The 20,360-nt window shown below is 51.7% G+C and overlaps 1 protein-coding gene across 1 annotated transcript in view; it reads right to left on the bottom strand.

Moving 5' to 3' along the window:
* The window catches only part of SH3RF3 (SH3 domain containing ring finger 3), a 287,998-nt gene that overhangs the window by 106,486 nt on the left and 161,152 nt on the right, over window positions 1-20,360 (bottom strand). The window contains exon 2 of the mRNA XM_016201846.2: window positions 5,612-5,887. Coding sequence (XP_016057332.2) covers window positions 5,612-5,887 — 276 coding nt within the window. The remainder of the gene's footprint in view (window positions 1-5,611; window positions 5,888-20,360) is intronic.

The following is a 20,360-nucleotide window of genomic DNA, read 5'->3' as shown; positions in this document are numbered from 1 at the left end:
GAGCTAGGGAGATAGTGGGGGGAGGCCACACTGGCGAGAGGCCTGTCCTGGGAGAAGAGCTCACGCTCTGAATAGGTTTGAAATGTTTCCTGACCAAGCTTCAGATCTATCTTGATTTTGTCTACAAATCAACGTGGTTCCCAGGACTGTCTAACCCTCACCTTGATGTCCAAAGAAGGTGGGCAAGGACAGTCTTCAGCTGCCCCCCAGGCTGCCTCTGAACACTGTTCCTTGGTCCCTGGTGCCTCTGAATTGATCACCTTAGTATAGACGCCTCCTCCACACAGGCCAGGTGGCACTCAGAGGCGGCTGCAGAGCTGCGGCCCTGCTGGAAGGGAGGATTCAGGATCTAAGAGCCAAGAAGGTGACTGAGTTTCTCACGTGGCTGTTTCAGGATGAAGCAGCCTGAGCAGAAGGTAGAGCCGAGGAAGAGAAGGAGCCGGACTCGGACTTTCCTGGGCTCATTGGTCTTGGTGTGTGGTCACGGTCCCTGAGTGTTCCCAGCCCTGAAGTGGTCCTGCTGCCCCTCAGGAAGCAGCAGCAATGACACAGTGGCCCCCGGGGTGCCCAGTGATGGGGACAGTGGCCTTGACACAGGGCTGAAGGGATTCCCACTCCTGGGCAACTCCCCTGAGACCAGACACCAGGGAAGTGAGGGTGCAGTGGACCGGCCCCCCGGAAGGCTCAGCTCTCCATGCGTGTGTGCCTCAGGAAGGGTGTTTGTTTCTTTGTGACAGCACTGGGCTGACACAAGTGACATGGATCTGACAGAAGGGCAGTTTTTCTGAAAAAGGAAGAAAGCAGAGGAGTAGAAAGCAAATATTTATTGAATGCCAATTTTGAGCTCAGTTCTAAATGCTATTGCTCATTAAACCCTATTTTCAACTCCACTTTGTAGTTTAAAAAGAGACTCAAAGACTAAGTAAATATCCCAATGTCCCTATTTAATAATAAAAAGTATCACAATATGAACCTGTGTCTTTCTGACTCTGGAGCCCAAACTCTGCCTACATGATTTTACCTACGTCTGTCCCCTGGATCAGAAAAGAGCATCATGTGGGATCAATGGTGGGTTGACTACAGAGGAGAGAATTCCCACATGCTGGAAACGATAATTAAACACCCAGCAGTGTAAGATCGTCTGGAAGCGTCTTGTGACACCAACAGGAGAAGAGTCTGGCTGGCACAGGTCAGACAAATTGAGGTGGTTATTTTAAAAGGGCTTCTGCCAACTCAAAGCATCCCTGCGGCACTGGGTGGGGGAGGGAGGGGGTGAGATGGTGATTAGAAAGGATTCTCCCTGAGTGCATGAGTCCTGTAGTTTTTGCATGTGGCAAGCAGGACAATGGGAGGCCCAGGGGATAAGATTCAGGTCCCCACTGAAAGCTGCATGCGAAGCTTGCGATGGCCCAGACATTGCCTGAGACAGCCTCAGGGCCCTTGAGGATGCCCCAGCATCACTGAGTGAATTCACCACAGGGCAGCCTCAGGCCCTCACATCCAGCACAGCTCTCGGCAAGGTGATGACAGCAGCCTCATGCACTGAGAGGTACAGCGTCAGGGCTCAACAAATACTTGCTGAATCCTGCAGTTGATTGAAGATGTGATAACATGGAGTGAGCTGCCACAACAGGAATGGAACCCAAGGTCCTGGCTGGTATGTCCAGCCCTAAGCTCAGCTCTTTACACCCCAGGGCAGGTGTCAGTGTCCTGCCCTTGAAGACGAGGAGCTGGTGGCCCAGCAGCATTAAGTGTTTTCTGGGTCCCTCCTGGGAATGTGGAGGGCAACACATCTCAAGGGCTCAGTGAGAGCGCCGGGAACCCGTGGCAGAGCCTGGGGACAGGGCACCTCTGTTCTTTAGTCTTCATTGGCACATCTCAGCTTTTGGGAGCGGGAAGCTAGAAAATATGCTTTTAATAGATGCTTTATAAAAAGTAACTATTCATTCTCTTCTTAAATGAATCAAAGCTTTAGTTTTAGAGTAACTTAATGAACGCATTTTAACAGGACAGTTCAAAACTCAACACCGAAGGTAAAAATCTTACTTTGATCCCCGGTTCATGCCTTTTAAAACTCAATCAATCCCACCACAACAATGTCTTTTAGAAGCAATCTGGGCCTCTCCGTGGATGTTTGAGACCCCTCTTTCCTTGTTGACTCAGAGGGACATACCCAAACAAGATACCGGCCAAAGAAAGCACCCCTGGCTTGACCCAGCAATGCCAAAGCATGAGAACCATGTGGTCACTTGAGGTGTGACATAAACAGAACCAGCATTCCAAGCATGGGGCAAAGCGGGCTCAGGTGCCCGTGGCAGGAAAACTGCAGGCGGCAGTGCCCGCAACAGGAGACAGAAACCGAATCGGGGCAGAAGAGTAGTGACCAGTTAGCCTTGCTCTCAGGACACTTTGGAGATGTTTGGAGGTAAGAGATCAGACAGAGCATGTGCCTGGTGGGGTGCTGTGCTCTACCCTAGATGGGGTGAGAGTGAGTGTTGGCAGGAAGGTTATATGCAAACAGCAGGCGTATCAGCACGATTTACATTGGGGATCATGCCCAACGGTCTCTAACTCTCCACATTTATCTCCAGGATTCAAGAAAAGAAAGTCCTTCAGAACATCCTGAGATGTGTCCCTGTCCACCTGTGGAAACAGGAGACCCCCCGGTGCTCTCAGGGCTGCTGCTCTGCCCTCAACCGCAACTCCAATGCCACCTCCCTAAAGGGCCTCCTGACCACACCCCACCGGGACAGTGATGGTCACTCAGCCCAGCGGAGGTGCAGCGTAAGCCCTGCTTTCTCCTTTGCTGACGCACGTCCTGACTTCAGAGTGACTGCCCAGGCACCCGCTTCCAGGAAGGCCGCCTGCTCTGAGCGCATCACAGCCCTGATGGGAGCCAGGCTGCCTCCCCGTGGCGCTCTGGTCTCAGAGGCCTTAGGTGATTTCCACACTGACCATTTGGGTTACTTGGGGTTTTTTCCTTCCCATGATTTAATAGTTCTACTCTTAAGTTTTAAATTCACCATTAAAGAGTGAGCCCTCGAAGCCCTAGGCCCCCACCCCTGACCTAACCAAGGGCAGGACCCAGGCCTATGTGCTCCCTCTCACCTAAGACCTCACTGTGTATACTAAGCCTTGTCTCTTCAGTTTCCTGATGGTTGTTGCTGAAGGGTAACTTGTAATCACAGTAAGAACCACAGGGGCTGGTCCAGCTACAGCATTGGTTATTGATAGGCTGAGACCAGCACAAAGCAACCCCCCTGCCAACATAATTCAAAGTAAAAACACCACCAACCAGTTCTAGTTTCCCAGGAGGAATACTTTAATGTGGTTTTTAAGTATCAAATATTAAATTCTATCCCTGAATATTTTAGAGCACTGACCACACACCAGGTCTGCCTCCTGGGTGACCAGCGTGTCTCACGATTCTCTGAAACTGTCTTCTGATCACTTGTTCCTCGACTTGCTGTTGCCTGTCTCTCCCATTAGACTTCAGGCTCTGGGAACAGTGAGTGGTCTGCACCCTCCCGATGCAGCACAGCTCCCTGCAGGGCAGGGCCTGTTACACTTCTGTGAAGTAGACAGTGCCCCTCTGTCCTCGTGTCCAGTGGGCTCTGGTCTTTACCCTGCAGCTGAGAGTCCCAGGAAGAGGCTGAAAGAATGGACGATACAGCGTAGGAAGCGCCAGCCTTGGCACCCTGGGGAGGGGAGGGGCAGGCGAGGCCTCTGGCAGCTGCCCACTCTCAGTCAGCTCTCTAATAATGAAATTCTGGAGCCTGGACGCAGGCTAGGAGGGGCCTGTGCAGACCCTGAGGGGTCGTTGGGGGTCCCTGCTCTTGGTCACAGTGACAGCACAGAGCATCGGGCTCCCAGAGGGTTCATCTTCGGGGCCGCTCTGGAGAGGTCACTGGTCAGAGAAGTGAGCACCACAGGGCTTCTGTCTGCCTGACACTGGGCAGCCTTCACCTCAGACTGAGAAAGAAGGAGAGGGGAAGGGGAGAGGGAGAGGGGGGAAGAGAGAGCTGGGGGGAGGGCTGTGTGCTGGCTTCCTGGGAGGCTGCATCAGCCAGAGGACGACTGGAATCAGCCTCAGAACACCTTGACGAAAGGAAGGAAGAAAGAGGTGAGTGCCGAATGAAAAACAGATTATTCACTGTCAGGCTAAACAATGGAACAAGACAAATAGCGGCCATGTGCTGGACATGCCAGTTTTGCTCAGAAGTGAGCGTGCGGCGCCCCAGCAGCCGCACAGAGAGCTCAGTGCCACAGTCGCACTGCGCACTGTGCAGATGGAGAGACAGACAGACACAATGTCCTCCCAGGAGTGGGAAGGATGTGGGCATTCAAGCCAGAGGTGAGTTAGGATTCCAGCCGCTATTTACAGCCTTATGGGGGGATGGAGGGGAGGGAGGGGAGGAGGAGACGCAGGGGGAAGGAGGGGCCCGAGTTACCCGCCCCGCATAAGTCAGGGAGACTGACGATGGGAAAAAGGGGTTCTATGGAAAGTAACCTCACAGGGTGATCTGGGCAGAAATTCCTAACTGGCAGGTCACACCCCGCGCATATCACTTCTTTAATTTACTAAAAGGCCTCACTTTGCCTGCAGCCAGCACTGTGCATGGTTTTTGTGCATCTGCGATAATACACCTTTGAATAAACTGTGACCACCCTGGAAAGAGCACGTAATCTTGTGAACTGTCCTGTAATCCAGTCCCCACCTGCTTTCTTCCACCTCCATGTAGCCTCCCTTATGTTCTCTCCTTAATTTCAAGTGCATACAGTAAACCTCAAAGCTGTTACTCTGCGAAGCATCTGAGGCCTTGCTCCTGGCCTATGACCTCCTTTTGGCTCAAATAAACTCTTGCAAAAATTCTCTACAGCCTGGATGTTTCTTAGGTGGACAACAGGCTCCAATCACTTCCCTCGGAACCTTGTGGTTGGGAAGATAAAGCCCCAGCACAGGTGACAAACCTATAGACACTGCTTCATTGTCGCCAGGTATGAGTAGAAGCTTCCAGGGCCCCCTGCCACCCTCCCCTGGAAACAAGGAAAGTGGAGCCCGCGGGTGAGAATGGATAGGAAGGGGCCTCAGGGCTGTCACTCTCCTCTGATGCTTTATAATCTGCAAGGCCTTTCACTTGCTCTCCTAGGACAACTCCACTGGTAAACACTGTTCAGCTTTCACTAGCCAGGGTCCCTCTTGGCAAGGCTGGGACCCAAGCACTCCTGTCCACCCTCCCCCTGGTGCTCCAGAAGATGAGAGGGTGACATGCAGGTCACCCAGACTGTGACCTGAAGGGGATCTTCGATGAGCCCTCTCTCAGGGGCTGGGAACCTGGGAAAACCTCCTTCCTCTGCACCTGAGTTACCACTTAGACACAGGACTCGGGTGACGAAAGTCTTGCTCCGAGAGCGCCCTGTCACTCCTGGAGCTGCATGTTTTGGGCTGTGAGCCATCTCATTCCAGCCAACAGAATCTCCTCGGGGGGCGGACACAATTCCACTCCCACTTAGGGAGGCCCAGCAGGCCGCAGACCCCGGGCAAAGCGCGATTCAAATCACAGGAGGGCCCGGGCTCTGGGCGATGACTGTGCCCAAGAAGCCCCCTTACCTTGGTGAAGGTCAGGCAGTCCTGGTCCTGGTCTCGGTCTTTCATCTCAAAGTCATACAGGGCTTTGCCCTGGGGAGGCGCCGGCGGCAGCGGCCGGAGGCACTGCACGTAGCTGGCGGGCAGGAAGCCGTGGGCGCCGCGCAGCTCCCCGTGGAACCAGTGCTCGTCCACCCTGCGCCGCAGGACGATGACATCCCCCTTGCTGAACTTGAGGTCGCCGGGCTCTTTCCCCTCATAGCTGTACAGGGCTTTGCCGTAAGGAAGCTGGGCAGGATTCTGAAAGCGAAACACAGCACCGGTTACTCAGCCGGCCTTCCTGCCGCCTGGGTGGCCCGGAGCCTGGGGCTCCCGTGTCCTGGGCACGTGCAGAATGCCCTGGAGCGGGGAGTATTTCAAAGGAGCGGACCCCCATCACAGGAACACGCAAGCCCACGGACAAGAGGGTGGGTCCACGAGAGGTGCCCATGATGGCCATTCCTTCTCCGATCATGTGTGGCAGGGGCCAGGCACTGCCCGGCCCAGGGTGCCCCAGCTCACTCCATGGAAAAGGACCCCGAAGCAGGAGCTAAATGATCTTCATTTGCAGGTGAGGGATCTAAGGCACGGAGAGAGGGATGGTCGCTGGCCAGAAGCCCCACGCCTGTGAGGGTAGGGCAGGATTGCTTCCTGGGCTTGGACTCCAGGATGCTCTCATCCGCTCTGGGCCAAATGGATCTCCATTGGGTGCTACTTCTACCTGTCAGATTTCCAACAGTTATCTTCCAACAAAATTCTCCTTACTTAATCCCCGAAACTTCACAGCAACTCAGAACACGCCTCAAGGGGGTTTCAAGTTGAGGCAAGAGGCTTGCACAGACTACTGTGCCCTTCCCACTCACGCTACACGACTATGGTGCACAGCCCCAGGGACAGCCGCTGGAGGAGGCGGAGGCCACCCCTCAGCGGTCCTCAGTGCACCGGAAGTTCTAACAAGTGGTCCCCGGCTATCACAGACCTCTCGACCATGATTCATAGTTTTTTATGCCTACGGCAGCCTGGTCCTGAAGTACAACTTGCAGAGCATAAAACTATCCTCTTAATGTCACAGGATGTTCCTGTTACCCTGTCAAAGGTTAGCTAACCTTCCAAAGGTGATTTGCCATCTTTGGTCTCAGACAGTGACTAGCTCTGAATTCTTGGCAATGTTATGCATTTTAGCATTAAGAAGATTGTCAAACTACCTGAAACTTGATGTCACTGTCTACTTCCTGGGCTCCTCTCACTTAGCTGGACCTGTTTCATAAAGGCCAGTGGCCACCTGGGTTTCTCTTTGTCTTCTTTACTGGTGGCCAACACCCATTCAACTGTGTAAGCTTTGCCAAAGGCCAATTCTATGCCAGGGAAAATCAAACAAAAACCTACTACTGTCCCATGTGAACATGCAACAATTTTCCTAACAGAGCTGCATTTTCTCCCTAGGGCCGCCCATGCCAAGGATTTCTTTAGTCTTTGAATCAGTCAATACAGGCACAAGTGCCCGAAGCAGGAGTACATGGAAAAGCTCTGTGTGAAGGACTTAATAGCATGTCGGCAACTCAGTCTCCTTGCGTTTGTGTTTCAGCAACGTCAAACGACAGGAGCTAAGAGAACCTGCTGGCAAACTGACAAACAGCCTCCACTAACCAATTAAATGGAACACATGAGGATTTGCAGAGCTCAATGAGGAAAAACACCAGTTTGCTTCCAGCAGCACTCTTCCTGGCAGGCTTTGCACTGTGCACAATAGGCTGTAACAGGCCTCAGTTTTAGAGAACTGGGGCACAGCGGTAACTACAATCCAAGGGCTGTGATCAGAAAAGAATGGAAGAGGCTGGGGGCTGCATAAGAGCCAGTCAGCCCCCAGCCCAGGGGTTCCAAATCAGGGACAATTTTGTCCCCCAGGAGACATTTGGCAATGTCTGAAGACAACTGGGAAATAGGGGCTATTGGCATCTAATGTGTAGACACCAGGGATGCTGCTAAAACAGCCTACAATGCACAGTAGTCCCCCCTCCCCCAAGCATTACCTGACAAAGAACATTAACAGCTCTAAGGCTGGGAAAGCCTGCTGCAGCCATTGGGTTAAATTTGCAAAATGACAGATTATCTTTCTTGTTCTATTTGAACTCTGTGTATCAAAACTCTAAAAATTAAATATAACATTTATTTCTGTGATGGAAGTATTTTTGTTAGTTACCACGTGGAGAAGTTGATATTCCCATCGAGCTAAGATGTGTTAAAGGGTAGAAAAAAAGAACTTGCTTAATCTTGAAAACTGGCCTCAACCAGGTGCACTAAAGAAAACATCACTTTGTCACAGACAGACTCCATTTCCTTTGGTCTGCAGACTAAGAGGGCTGTGCTCAAAAGCAGTCTTGTAAGACCCATCAGCTCTGACGCTATGTGGTCCCTTTGGCATTATGGACACCATGGGCGAGCAGGAATGGCCAGTGTGCACTTTTGTTTCGATGCTCTGCCTCCCTCTGTGCACTTTCATGCCATTTCAACATGCACACTTCTGCTCACCCCGTGTGGAGGGCACAGTGGCACTGCCACTCTGGCCTTCCCACCACCAACTCACTAGCTCTGTTGACACAGAGGACACTGGAAAGCACCACTTACACGCATGTTGTACAGTCCTGGCCCAACTTGCCCATAGTGGCTGGGAAGGACCTGGGTGTAGTGAGACACCCAGGCACTGCCTTGCGGCAGGGCTGGTTCTTCCCTGTTCCTGTGAGGCACACAATCCTGATGTTTGGGGGATTCAATCTTTCATTGATTCTCCAGAATGGGCATGGCCACAGCTGTCTGAGTACTGTGGCCCCCATGCCTCCCTGGCCAGCATGACCACTTTCACAGTCCCTGTCTCTAACTGCTTCTATGCTGTGACTCTAAATTCTCTGGGCTTCCAACTTCCCTTCTGAGCAGTAGGCTGTGAACCCTGAAAAAAAAAAAAAAGACCCCTACTAAGAAGGGCTCCTGGTGGCTAACTGAGCTAAAATTTTAAAAAACAGAGCCGAGCAGCCATTTCTGCACAGGGGCCTCACTACAAACTGTACTTCACAGAGAAGCCTATACTGAGCTGCCTGCCTGCACCGCCTTTCTGCCGGCTAAGCCGGCCCTTATAAAGGAGTCCCTGGAATCCTATTCAACCAATAGGACTGAGGCTTTCCTCATCCAATCAGAGTGAGCAGCTCTGGCCAGTCAGAGTGGCTCTATTCTGACCAATCAGGACAGTGCCTTTTGGGCCAATAAAATTGCAAGGATTTGGAGTCCCCATTTGGCTGAAGATGGGCCAATCAGGGACCAGGGAGGGGCTCTTGTCTATATCAGTCAGCACCCCTTGGTTTGGGGAGTGCACGTTCCCTTTCCACTGGAGGCTGGGTCTTCCTAGCTGAGCTGAAACACCAAAAATGTCTCACCAGAGCAGAGCAGACCAGCGCAGTGCAAAGCAGACCACTGGGCAGAGCTGCGCTCTATAGCCAGAGAGGGTCCTAGCGACAGGGCTGCCTTTATAGCCTTGCTGTTTTCACACCTGTGCTGTATCACAACTAAGCTGTTTTGCACTGACTAAAGTTTCCTTCTTCACCGCACTCCAAATTTGGGATTCCTATTGGCACTCATTAGTGCCAATGGCCTCTGGTTTACTGGACTTATGTCAGTCTAACTGCCTGAAGGTGCCAGAGTTCAATGAAGTCATTGTGTCTGTCCCTCAAACTGTGCCCCTCCTCATGGATTTCCTCATTCTAGCCATGGAATCCCCACCCACCACTAAGCAAGCACCCTCTGTTTTTCCTGAGCCCACCTTTTCTCTCAGCCTCAGTGTTCAGCCTCAACCCCTATTGGTTCCACATCTAAATTCTCACCAAGAGATCCTGGTCACGCTTCTACTCCCGTTGCCCTGCCCTTCATCTCTCCTACCTAAACCATTGCAAACCTCCACCAGCAGGGCCTCAGCATGAGGCTAGAAGCCCAAATGCAGAACTGAGCTTACCGCCTTGCTGCCTGCCTACCTACCTACTGCCCCCAGAGAGGGGTAGCATGGAGCCCAAGGCTCTCCACGCCAACCTCGGCACAGCTGCCAGCCACAGCCCTCAGCAGTCCTCCCCACTGTCTGTGTCCAGCCACAGTGGTCAGCATCCCAGGCTGTGCTCTCCTCCTCCTGGGAGCCTCTTGTCCATCACGCCCCACACTGCATTAGACCTATTCCGCCAAGGCCCCAGAACAGGATTGTGCTGTGTTTTCCTGACAACCCAGGACCAAGGAGAGTTCCTGTCACATGGTTGGTGCCCAACATATGCTTGTTAATTCAAATGTGCTCAGGTTATTCCTGACATAGGGTGGGGTGTGGGGGTGTGGGAAAAGTTAGAAGTGACTTATCTGATGTGGCGACTCTGTAAACCAGCATGTTGCACACAGATTCAAGAAAAGGGTGCTAGTCCCAGCTCTGCGCAGACAGCGTAAGGGCAGGTGTTCTAGCACGTGAACCATGGAAGGACCAGTCCAGGCTCTGAGGCAACAGAAGCAGTGGGCAGGTGTTCTAGCACGTGAACCATGGAAGGACCAGTCCAGGCTCTGAAGCAACAGAAGCAGGGGTGGCAGTGGGCTGCATGTGGCCCTCACTGTGGCTCCTAGGGCAGCTGGGACAGGGCTCCCAGCCCTGGGCAGAGGGCAGAGGGCAGGGCTGGGAGCAAGCAACCTCATTGGCTCCAGTCATGTCTGGTGAGACAGCCATGCTCTTCAGCTGCCTCTGGTGGGAAGGGTGGAGAGAGAGGGAGACACCGTACCTCACTAAATCCTGCCGAAATGCCAAGATCAGCATCTAACAGAGCAAAACAGAGGGCAGTAAACTTTTTTAAGATGCAGGAAACATTTTGGAGGGCAAAAATATCAAAGTCAGAGATGATGCTGAAAAGCAGTTTATCCAGGGATCAGGACCTATTTCTGTTAGGAAATGCTCAGAAATGGTGATGCTCAGCACTGCCCCAGCACCTTTCACTGCAGAGCTGTTGTAAGATTAACCAGCTAGTCCATGACTAGGGCCCATGGGCGGGTAAGCTAGTACTATGGGGTGCGGGGAGCAACTGAAAGGAACTCTGAAATTCCAGCCTCCCCAGCCCACCTGAAGAAACTGAGCGAGTTTTTCTGCAGCCACTTCCCTTCTGCCCCCTGGCTGTCCTCATAACCTCTCTCACTTGTGTACGCTGAACTTTGGAGGAACTGACTTGAAATTCTGCCACCAAGCCACCATTATATTATGTGAGCTCATGACTTTAAGGAAAAGAAATGAAAGGAAAAGGGAAATGCATCTGGGATGCCTACAGGATAATTAACACCAGCCACCCCTGCAAGGCATTAATAATAATTAAACCTTTAATGACAATTTTATGGCTCATTACTCAGATGTAGCACACGAATACTGCTAGGGGCTTAATGTCCTCCCCGCGGAGGTGTGGGTGCTGGAGCGTGCATGGCGGCACCAGCTCTGTCTTTTACTGAGATAATCGCAGCAGTGGGATTTAACAAAAGAGCTGCCCTTCCACGCTGCCCCTGCTAAGCGGTGCTGGCTCCCCTGGGAGTGAGGGCAGGCACCTGAGCTGGCCTGGAGGCCCCGGGTTACCAAAGGGGACCAGGCTCTGAGCGGGTCGGCCTCGGGCCAGCTGGTGGTGTGTGGGTTCTTGACTTCGTGTAGGAAAGATTTCACAAGACGAGTCCAGGTGAGTTGCAGAGTACGTTTATTAAACCTGTGGACAGTGAAACAAGGAAGGGCTTAGCACACAAGCAGCAGCAGGAGAGACCTCGGGGGGCTGCTGCTAGCTCAATGGGAAGTCAGAGGAAAGAGGGCCCTGGAGACAGGTTCAGGGGCCTTGTTAGCCTGGTGCGAGCTGCCACTGTCCACTGCTCCCCTGGTTGCAAATCTATGGGCACTCTTAGAGTTTAGAGGGTGCATGCCTGTGGGGACAGAAAAAGGGGAACGGAATGGCACGGGTGTGCTCCTGGGAAGCACAGCATGCTCTAGGTTCTTGTTTTAAGGGTTTTTAAAGGCTGGGAGTTTAGGGGAGGTCTCAATAGAATATTCATCAGCTTTCCAGGTGTCCTTTCAGAGTTGTGGTCTCCACTGATTGGACAGTGCCAGGGCAGGGGGTCATTAGTCATTTCCGCTGGTCCTGGTGTCGCCCACCTGGTTTTGCTGTTTTTCTGAGCCTGGAGCTGGAATACAACTGAAGCCTAGATGTCATCTCTAGGGAGGTGACCTTCTGTGTCTGCTATAAATTGCTCGGCCAGTTTGTTCAGCTATTTCACTTGCCAAGGAATTTTCCTAGCTTCTTACTATCCTGCTTCACCCAGACTATTGCACCCACCAGGACAGATACTGTGCCTGCTTCTGTTCCATGCTGCATCCCACCCCTGGCTTGACAGAGGCCGTGTGTTCAAAATACCTGCTGAATGAGTGACTATTTGGCCTCGAAGACCAAACCCCCTGAAGTTAGGGCCTGGACTAAGGGCCACTGGCTGGAAGAGCTTTGCCTGCATATTATTTTCCCCAGGGTCCATGCAGCCACAAACCCTGTTGCTAACAGTGGCTGGACCCGATGAATGGGGAAATCTTAATCATTGCTCCACGAGGAGCTGAAAAAACAGCTGGAGGGTGCAGCCTGGGCAAAAGCACAGAGTTGGAGGCACACACCAGCTGGCTTCACACAGAACATATGAGAATTGACAGGTTGGAGAAATGAACCTGGAGAGTGCCAGGGGCAGTGAGCAGGCCACAGAAGGGACACTGCCCAACCTCAAACAAACCAAGCACTGCAGGGTCTATGAAGGTAGCAGACAGCCACCTGCCCCCCAGGATCCACTTGCTCCATCTTGCTGTCAGTGAGAATATTCCAAGTTTCAGTTGGGGTCAAGGTCACCTAGCTAACAACTTATCTGTCCCACCTCACTTGCAGGGCGCCATGCCATGTATCAAAATCTTAGTTGGTGGAATGCAAGTGAAAGTGATTTGTGCAAATTCTGGACCTGGACCATGTTTATAATGACATTTGTGAGGAAATTCCACTTCCTGCCCCTCCCTCCCATGGACTGGATGGCAGTGGTGGGGGAGGCAACTTCTTCCACACAAAGATGACACTCACAGCGAAAGGTGGAAAGAACCTTGGTCCTTAGATAACCTTGGAGAAGAGAGCCCTGGACTGTGACTCGAGAAAAAAGAAACCTTATGTTATTTGAGGCACCAAGTTTGGGGGTCTTCTTATCAGCAGCTTAGTCTGTATCCCGACTAACTCAGGGGTCTCAGGTCAGATTTCAGGGGGTCCGAGGTCAGGTTCACGGTTTCTTTAGCTCATAAGCCACCTTCAAGCCGAAGTGCGTCACACCGTTGTGGAGGTCAGCATGCAGCACTTTCCCTTTAGAACAGTGCTTATCACACGAGCCCTCCAGGACCCAGACTGACATGGGAAGGCGTGGCTTCGTGGCCTCACTGTGCTAAATGATGCCTGTCATCAGAATGTCGCCATCTCCTGCTCTACAAACTAATCTGTGACCACGTCGCTAGGACTCCAGTTAGGAGGTTCCCAGGTTTCCGTGTTAAGCTGTTATATTTCAAGTTCCTTCTCCACCTTTTCTCATTAAAAGCTACCCTTCGGCCTTTTGTTTCCTCCCCGATTTTATTCTGATGGTTTTCCCTTCCCCAGATTTGCACACGCATTCTTCCAAGAATTTACGGAACATTGTGACACGTAGGATCCACGCCAGGCTCAAGGACACGGGGAGTGAGACACCTTTTATTGAGAAGGTCACTGAAAAATACATTGAAAGGGAGACAGATGCGCAATGTGCCCCAGATGCAGGCGGGATGCACACGCCACTAAACTGCAGGTGCACGATGCAACCATGAAGACACAGCCGTGTACAGCCACGGGCTGCCTTCAGCTGAGTCTGTTATTTCAGCAAGATTTGGGAGGACTGAAAAGCAAGTGTACCTTTCTTTTATCTCCTTGTTTTTATTTTCCCAGATATTGTCAAAGGTCCTCTTCTCAAGTTCACCCACTGCTCCATGCACTTTGACAGTGAATCTGCTGTTAGTGGTGTTTTGCTAGAAGCTGGGAGGGCTAAACTTCCCATTCTGAACTGTTGGGAGAAATGGGGTTTAAGGAAGGCTAGTTTCGCCTTAGAAACATCTCTTGCCCTGGGCTGGATGGAGACATCCGTATGTGAGTGAAGCCCTTGGGTTCCTCCCAGTGAACGGGGCCGTGAAGAGCACGTCGCTGCTCTGCATGTATGGGCTGTGGCTCTTCCAGCCTCGTCTCAGATTAGCCAATACACCTTTATAATAAAACCATTATGTCAAAGGAATAAACCATTTTCAAAACAGCACTCTCCTCTTCAAAGAATTTATGTTTAAAAAACCTAATTCACCCTTCTAAGGATAAAAAGGCAACTTCTAAGTCACTCACATGGAAAGAGGAGAGACTAGAGTCAAGATCCGATATGTGATGCGAGAAGGCGAGATCCTACATGTGATCTGAAAATATACTGAGGAAACCATTCTCAGGAAAAGTTGCTCTTGACAAGGGAATAGTTCATTTAGGAGGTTTTCCCTTTGTTGTTGTTTTTTCTGTTTGGGGAGATATTTGCAATCAACACCACTGAGAATGAAGATAATTCTGTGCAATGCATGTGCATATTCATGAGCTAGGCCTTGGCCCTGAAATTACATTGACAAGCTCCCAGGCAATGCCCTGTCCTGGGGAGAGCAGCTGGCTGCCTGCGTGCTCAGAGCAAGGATGCCCAGAGGCCGCAGCACTCTTGCCCTGGGAGACCAGGAGCTCACCTTTGACTACTAATGAGAAGAGAAGTAGATGGAACCCTGAAGTCACCAAACAATGAGAGACCCAGCTGACCCCAGCCCAAGCCCCCACTGGCCCTGCTCTGTGCTGCCTGTCAGCCCAGCCTGGGCCTCAGGTGTGCATACTGGTATGTGTGCCCTTCTCCCTTTGGGACCCACGCAGCTGCATAGTCTAGACAGCTCCTGACAACGCACAATTGCATTTCTGAGCACCAGGTTTTCATGAGCACTGGTGTGACCATCTCCATAGGACAGCTCCAACACACCGCTGCCTTCTGGGGAAGTCACGCTTCACAGAGTCCTCTGGCGACCAGCAACCTCTGTCTCTGGTTTGCAAAGATAAAGATGGCCTGGGAGAAGCTTTTGGATCACCCTCACTGTAGGGGCGAGTGGAGGACAGACAGCCTCGAACTTCCCGGCATTAAATGTTAACATCCTCTCAGCCTTCCTAAGTTAACTTCCTACCTGTGTCCCTCAAATGGCCTTGGACACTCAGCTTGCTGAGCTGTTAGCATTTGATAACATCCTACCTCCTCTCTCTCCTCCCGACCCAAGGAAAAGCAGCAGTGGAACAGCCCAGAGTCAGGATGAAAATGAGGCGGCTCCATGACTCAGAGAGCAGAGAGCACAGAGCGCTGAGGCCCTCTGTCGGGAAGCCCGCAGATGCCCTGAGCCAGGGCTGTGTGTGGCACCCCGCAGAGCACCTCTCAGAGCAGGGTGACCAGCAGGAGCTGCAGCGGGAAAGGAGGCGCAGAGTGGCATCCTCTCACTGAAGTCAAACTGTGACGCCCAGTCTCTGAAGTCAAAGAAGAACCTGCCCTCTGCCCTTGGCTGGGAGAGGCAGAACTTGACCCAGAAAGTGGTCTATGTATAGGTGCAGGGACCCCTGTAGGAGGAGCCAAGCGTTACCACAGCACCTTGGTTTCCAAACTCTCCAGATGGCTGTGGAGCCGGGCACCCCACTCTCCCGCTCCATTCTGCCCCCCTTCATTTCATTTCGCAGCACACCTTCCTGAGAGCGCGAGAGGTTCAAAGGCTAATGGAGGGGGGCTGAGCTCCAGGCACTTTCCTGCTCCGCTGTGCACACCTGGGTTCTGTCAGACCCAGTGAACTCCCGCAGGCTCCTGCTCCCTGCCCTGCCACCCGGGAACCACACCAGGCTCTCCTGTCACCTCCGCCTCTGTGACGTCACTCTCGGAGGTCCCTGTGGCTTGGGCCTGTGCTGGCCCAGGGGCCTGTGCCTCACTTCCTGACCTCCCTAAGGTGTGAACAGTGCCCTCTAACATCTGCTTCAAAAGGAAATCAAGTCAAAGTAATCAGAACTGCCTGAAGGAGTGTGACCCCTGTGGCTGTTAGTCCCGCATCTAGGTTGTTAGCAAGGACACTAAGTATTTGTTTAGAGACCAGAATGCCCAGTTCAGGCTCCTCGGACCCACCTTTCAAATACGCGTGCACATGTGTGCATTCATGCACGCGCGCACACACACACACACACACACACACACTGTCTCAAACATAACCGCCCACCACACACCAGGTATATTGTTCTGAAGTCAGTGAGGAGAAAGGGAAGATGACACGAAAGACAGGAGCTGGCAAACCACGGCCCTGGACCACACCCACCCTGCCTCCCGTCTTAGCTGCCCATCCATATTCACGACAGCAGCGACCACAGGGAACAAGAAGCCAACACATCTGCTCTCTGGCCCTTCACAGAAAGAGCTGGCAACTCCTGAATGTCAGGGTTGGTGACGGACCCAGGTCAGGCGCTGGCACAGTTCCCTCTCACTCCGGGGCGAGGCGGCAGCTGTGGGACCCGTATCAGCCAGGTGTGTGCTGTTTGATGAGCAGCCCCGCCACTCCTAGTGTCTAAGCAAGGACTAGGGACTCAGAGACACCCTGGCCGGGTGGTGGCCTTGCAACATGCCACTGGACAAAGCACCACACTCCTCAGATGCTAGGTTTTTCCATACGCTGGAGATCATCAAACCTGCCCTCCCACATCTCCCGGTAACATCAGGAGAGTAAAACTGATATGTGACAAGCCTTTGTCTCCTAATGGAGAAGGTGCTATAAAAACCATTACCGTGGGCTCTTTGCTGAGGTAAACTCATGCTGCAGGAGCCTGGATGTGGCACTAGAGAAAGAGACGTTTCTCAGTGTACCCCATGGCCAACGATGACTCTAACCGCACGCAGGCAGGTGAGGGCGAGCCGTGCCCTGCACACTCTGCGCAGTAACACACCAGGTGAGAAAAGATGAGCCCAGGCTAGTGTGTAATGTGTGGTGTGATATCCCCTTCACCTCTCACAGGGTTGTGTGGACTGACTCAGGCTCCGGGGGTACTTACCACCCAGCTGCCAAAGGGCTGCTTTTCAGTCTGACGTCCACACTCTGTCACCCTTCGTGAGGACTGACCGCTCTCTCCTTAGCTCCCAGGATGTGCCATGTGCTGCTTCCTGCACTCTCCTGTGGCCCCACAAGTCCTCACAGCAACCCTCTGAGGTTGGTCTTCCATTACTGACTCATTTCAGACAGGAAACTGGGGCGTAATGAAGTTCAGAGCCTTGCCCAAGGTCCGGGGTGGGAGGACACTGCAGACCAGGCCCAGAGCCAGGTGGTCTGCCTTCCAAGCCGACAGCCAACCTGCCCCTGTGCTGCCTCCTAAGAAAAACAATGGATGTGACCCCTTATTTAGCCTCTTCTCCAGGCCAGATGCTCCAGACGCTCAATCATGGCTCACAGGAATCCTGTGGAGTGGGGACTGCTTTTGCCGTCTTATAAGTGACAAGACTTAAGAGAGGCAAGTAAGTTCCTTGATGTAATGGGACTTGTAAGAGGGGACTAGCTATCAGCTCTTAATCTCTGGCTTGCCTCCTCGCTCCCCCAAACCAGGAGGGGCCGTGGAGCTCTAACGCCTGCCTGTTTAATATGGAATGAAGAGGAAAGGTGTGGGCCAATGAGCCGTTAGGACAGAAGGATCCAGATCTTTGTCTGCATTTATCCAGTTTGGAGAAGTGCTTGTTTTTCCACTTTCTGGGAACTGATGCAGAGATGTTCCTAGACACGTCCTTAGCCACGGCTGCCCAGAGAAGCATGTGACCGAGTCACCAGCACACACTAGTGTAGGGACCATGGTCTGAACCTTGACAAGGTGGTCCCTGTCTTATAGCTTACCGTTCCTGGGCCGCCTCCCAGGGAACCCACAGCCCCTGCGCCAGGCACTGTGTAGGCCTGAATCCTGGATACCTGGGCCAGTCTGCTGTCCAGCACCTTCTTCCTGGGCTCCTTTAGGACCTCACACTGGGCATCACGGTGTCCAAGCACCTTGGGAGGCCAGGGGTCAGGATGAGAGCAGTGGCTTCTTGGCAGCACCTGCTCTTTTCCAGGAAAGAAGGTAGTGCAGATGGCTCCAACCAAGTCCTTGTTTCAACCCAACCAACCACCACGTCATCTTTTTTTTTTTTTATAGCATTTTTTTGATGCTTCAAAAAGAGAAAAGAAAAAGGTAATACATACAAGAAGGTAAGGAAAAAATAAAATATCTGTAAATACCCATGTAAAAAATTAAGTTTCCCCCTGGGTTCTGGTCAAGATGGCAGAGTAGGTAAAAGCGGGACTCGCCACCTCCCACAAACACGTCAAAATTACAACTGAAATACAGGACAACCATCATTCAGAACTACCTGGAATCTAGCTGAACAGAAGTCCTACAATGAGGGAATTTAAGAAGTGCATTGAGACCAGTAGGAGGGGCAGAGATGTGGGACGGAATTGTGGAACGGGCTGGTCCCACATTCATATGGGGTGGTTTAAAATCAGGAGGGATAACTTGGCTGTCGAGGTTTCCCTGAGAGTGAGGGGTCCCAGCCCCACATCAGGCCCCACAGCCCAGGGTTCCAGTGCCGGGAAAAGAAGTCCCCACAACTTCCTGCTGTAAAAACCAGTGGGGATTGTGGCCAAGGGAAGCTGAGGCTGCTGGCCCAGGCAGCTCCTCTTAAAGGGCCTGTGCATGGACTTGCAAGGACTCACTCAGACTCACTTGCTCTGAGCCCAGCCCTGGGGCAGCAGCTTGAAAGGAACCTGGGACATTTGGGGAGGAATGAACTTGCCTGAAATCAAGGAAAGAGCTGGGAGATCAGATTTCTCCCAGGCAGAAGTGCTGACAGAGGTCATTGTTCCTTTGCTGAGGCTGCCCTACCACACAGCAAGCAGGTGAGGCACCATATCTACTCTCCATCAACTTGGCTCACAGTTTACACCCCACCCTGGTGATTCCCTGAGACCTCGCCCCTCCCTACTTGCAGGCTCATTTAAGCCATTTCCAGTGGCCTTCCATACAGCTGGCCTCTCTTGCCTCATGCTTTGGACTTTTCTAAAATCTCTCAAACAAGCAGCAGTTGGCCTCAGCATGTCCTATACCTCTCAATAAGAGGCTCCAGGCCTGGCACTAGTGGTTGTCCAACTTGGTTCATAGCTTGGCCTCTCCTGGGCAGCTCTAAGCCCAACATAAGTAGCAGCCATCTTCATATTGCTTTGTAGCTCATGCTGGGTGGCCCCAGGCAGGGCACAGGCAGTGGCTAACTTTATGCCTCCCAGGAGGCTCCAGAGCCAGTGCACCCAGTGATTAGCTTTGACCATGCTGGATTACAACTCTACCACCTCCATGAGTTACACACACAAGGGGCAGACTTTGTGAGCACCAAAGCCCCACTGAAGCAAGTCCTGTTCCATAGGGTCCACTGCTATACAACAGCTCCTCCACTTCAGTCTCAGCCGATCCTTGCAACAGACCAGCCTGGGGGTGGTCCATACCTCCCAGTGACGCCAACATCAACCAAGGCTCAACTACAATAGGACAGTGCACACAGCCCACACAGAGGTGCACCTGGAGTGCCCACCTAGGTGACTGGAGAGGCTCAGCCACTGGGCCCTACAGGACACCTGCTACACAAGACCACTCTACCAAGTCCAGGATACATAGCAGATCTACCTAATACATAGAAATAAGCACAGGGAAATAGCCAAAATGCAGAGACAAAGAAACATGTCACAAATGAAAGAACAGGAGAAATCTCCAGAAAAAGAACTAAATGAAATGGAACCAAGCAAACTACCATACACAGAGTTCAAAACAATGGTTATAAGAATGCTCAAGGAACTTACTGAGAGCTTCAAGGAACCTAGTGAGAACTTCAAGGAAATTAGTGAGAACATCAACAACATAAAAAAGGACCAATCAGAAACGAAGGATACACTAACTGAAATGAAGAATAATTTACAGAGAATCAATGGTAGAATGGAGGATGCCAAGAAACAAAATCATCAATTTGGAATATGAGGAAGCAAAAAACACCCAATCAGAAGAGCAAAAAGAAAAAAGAATCCAGAAATATGAAGACAGTGTAAGGAGCCTCTGTCTGGGACAACTTCAAGCACACCAACATTCACATCATGGGGATACCAGAAGGAGAATAGAGGGAGAAAGAAATTGAAAACCTATTAGAAAAAATGACAGAAAACTTCCCTAACCTGGTGAAAGAAATAGACTCACAAGTCCAGGAAGCAGAGAGAGTCTCAAACAAGATGAACCTAAAGAGGCCCACACCAAGACACATCATAATTAAAATACCAAAGCTTAAAGGCAAAGAGAGAATCTTAAAAGCAGCAAGAGAAAAGCAGTTAGTTACCTACAAGGGAGCTCCCATACGACTGTCAGCTGATTTCTCAACAGAAACTTTGCAGGCCAGAAGGGAGTGGCAAGAAATATTCAAAATGATGAATAGCAAGAACCTACAACCAAGATTACTCTACCCTGCAAAGCTATCATTTAGAATTGAAGGTCAGATAAAGAGCTTCCCAGAAAAGAAAAAGCTAAAGCAG

Source organism: Miniopterus natalensis, chromosome 9 (genome assembly GCF_054644295.1).
Source record: "Miniopterus natalensis isolate mMinNat1 chromosome 9, mMinNat1.hap1, whole genome shotgun sequence".
NCBI lineage: Eukaryota > Metazoa > Chordata > Mammalia > Chiroptera > Miniopteridae > Miniopterus > Miniopterus natalensis.
Note: the sequence above shows the minus strand (reverse complement) of the source record. Positions and strands in the feature narration are given on the sequence as shown.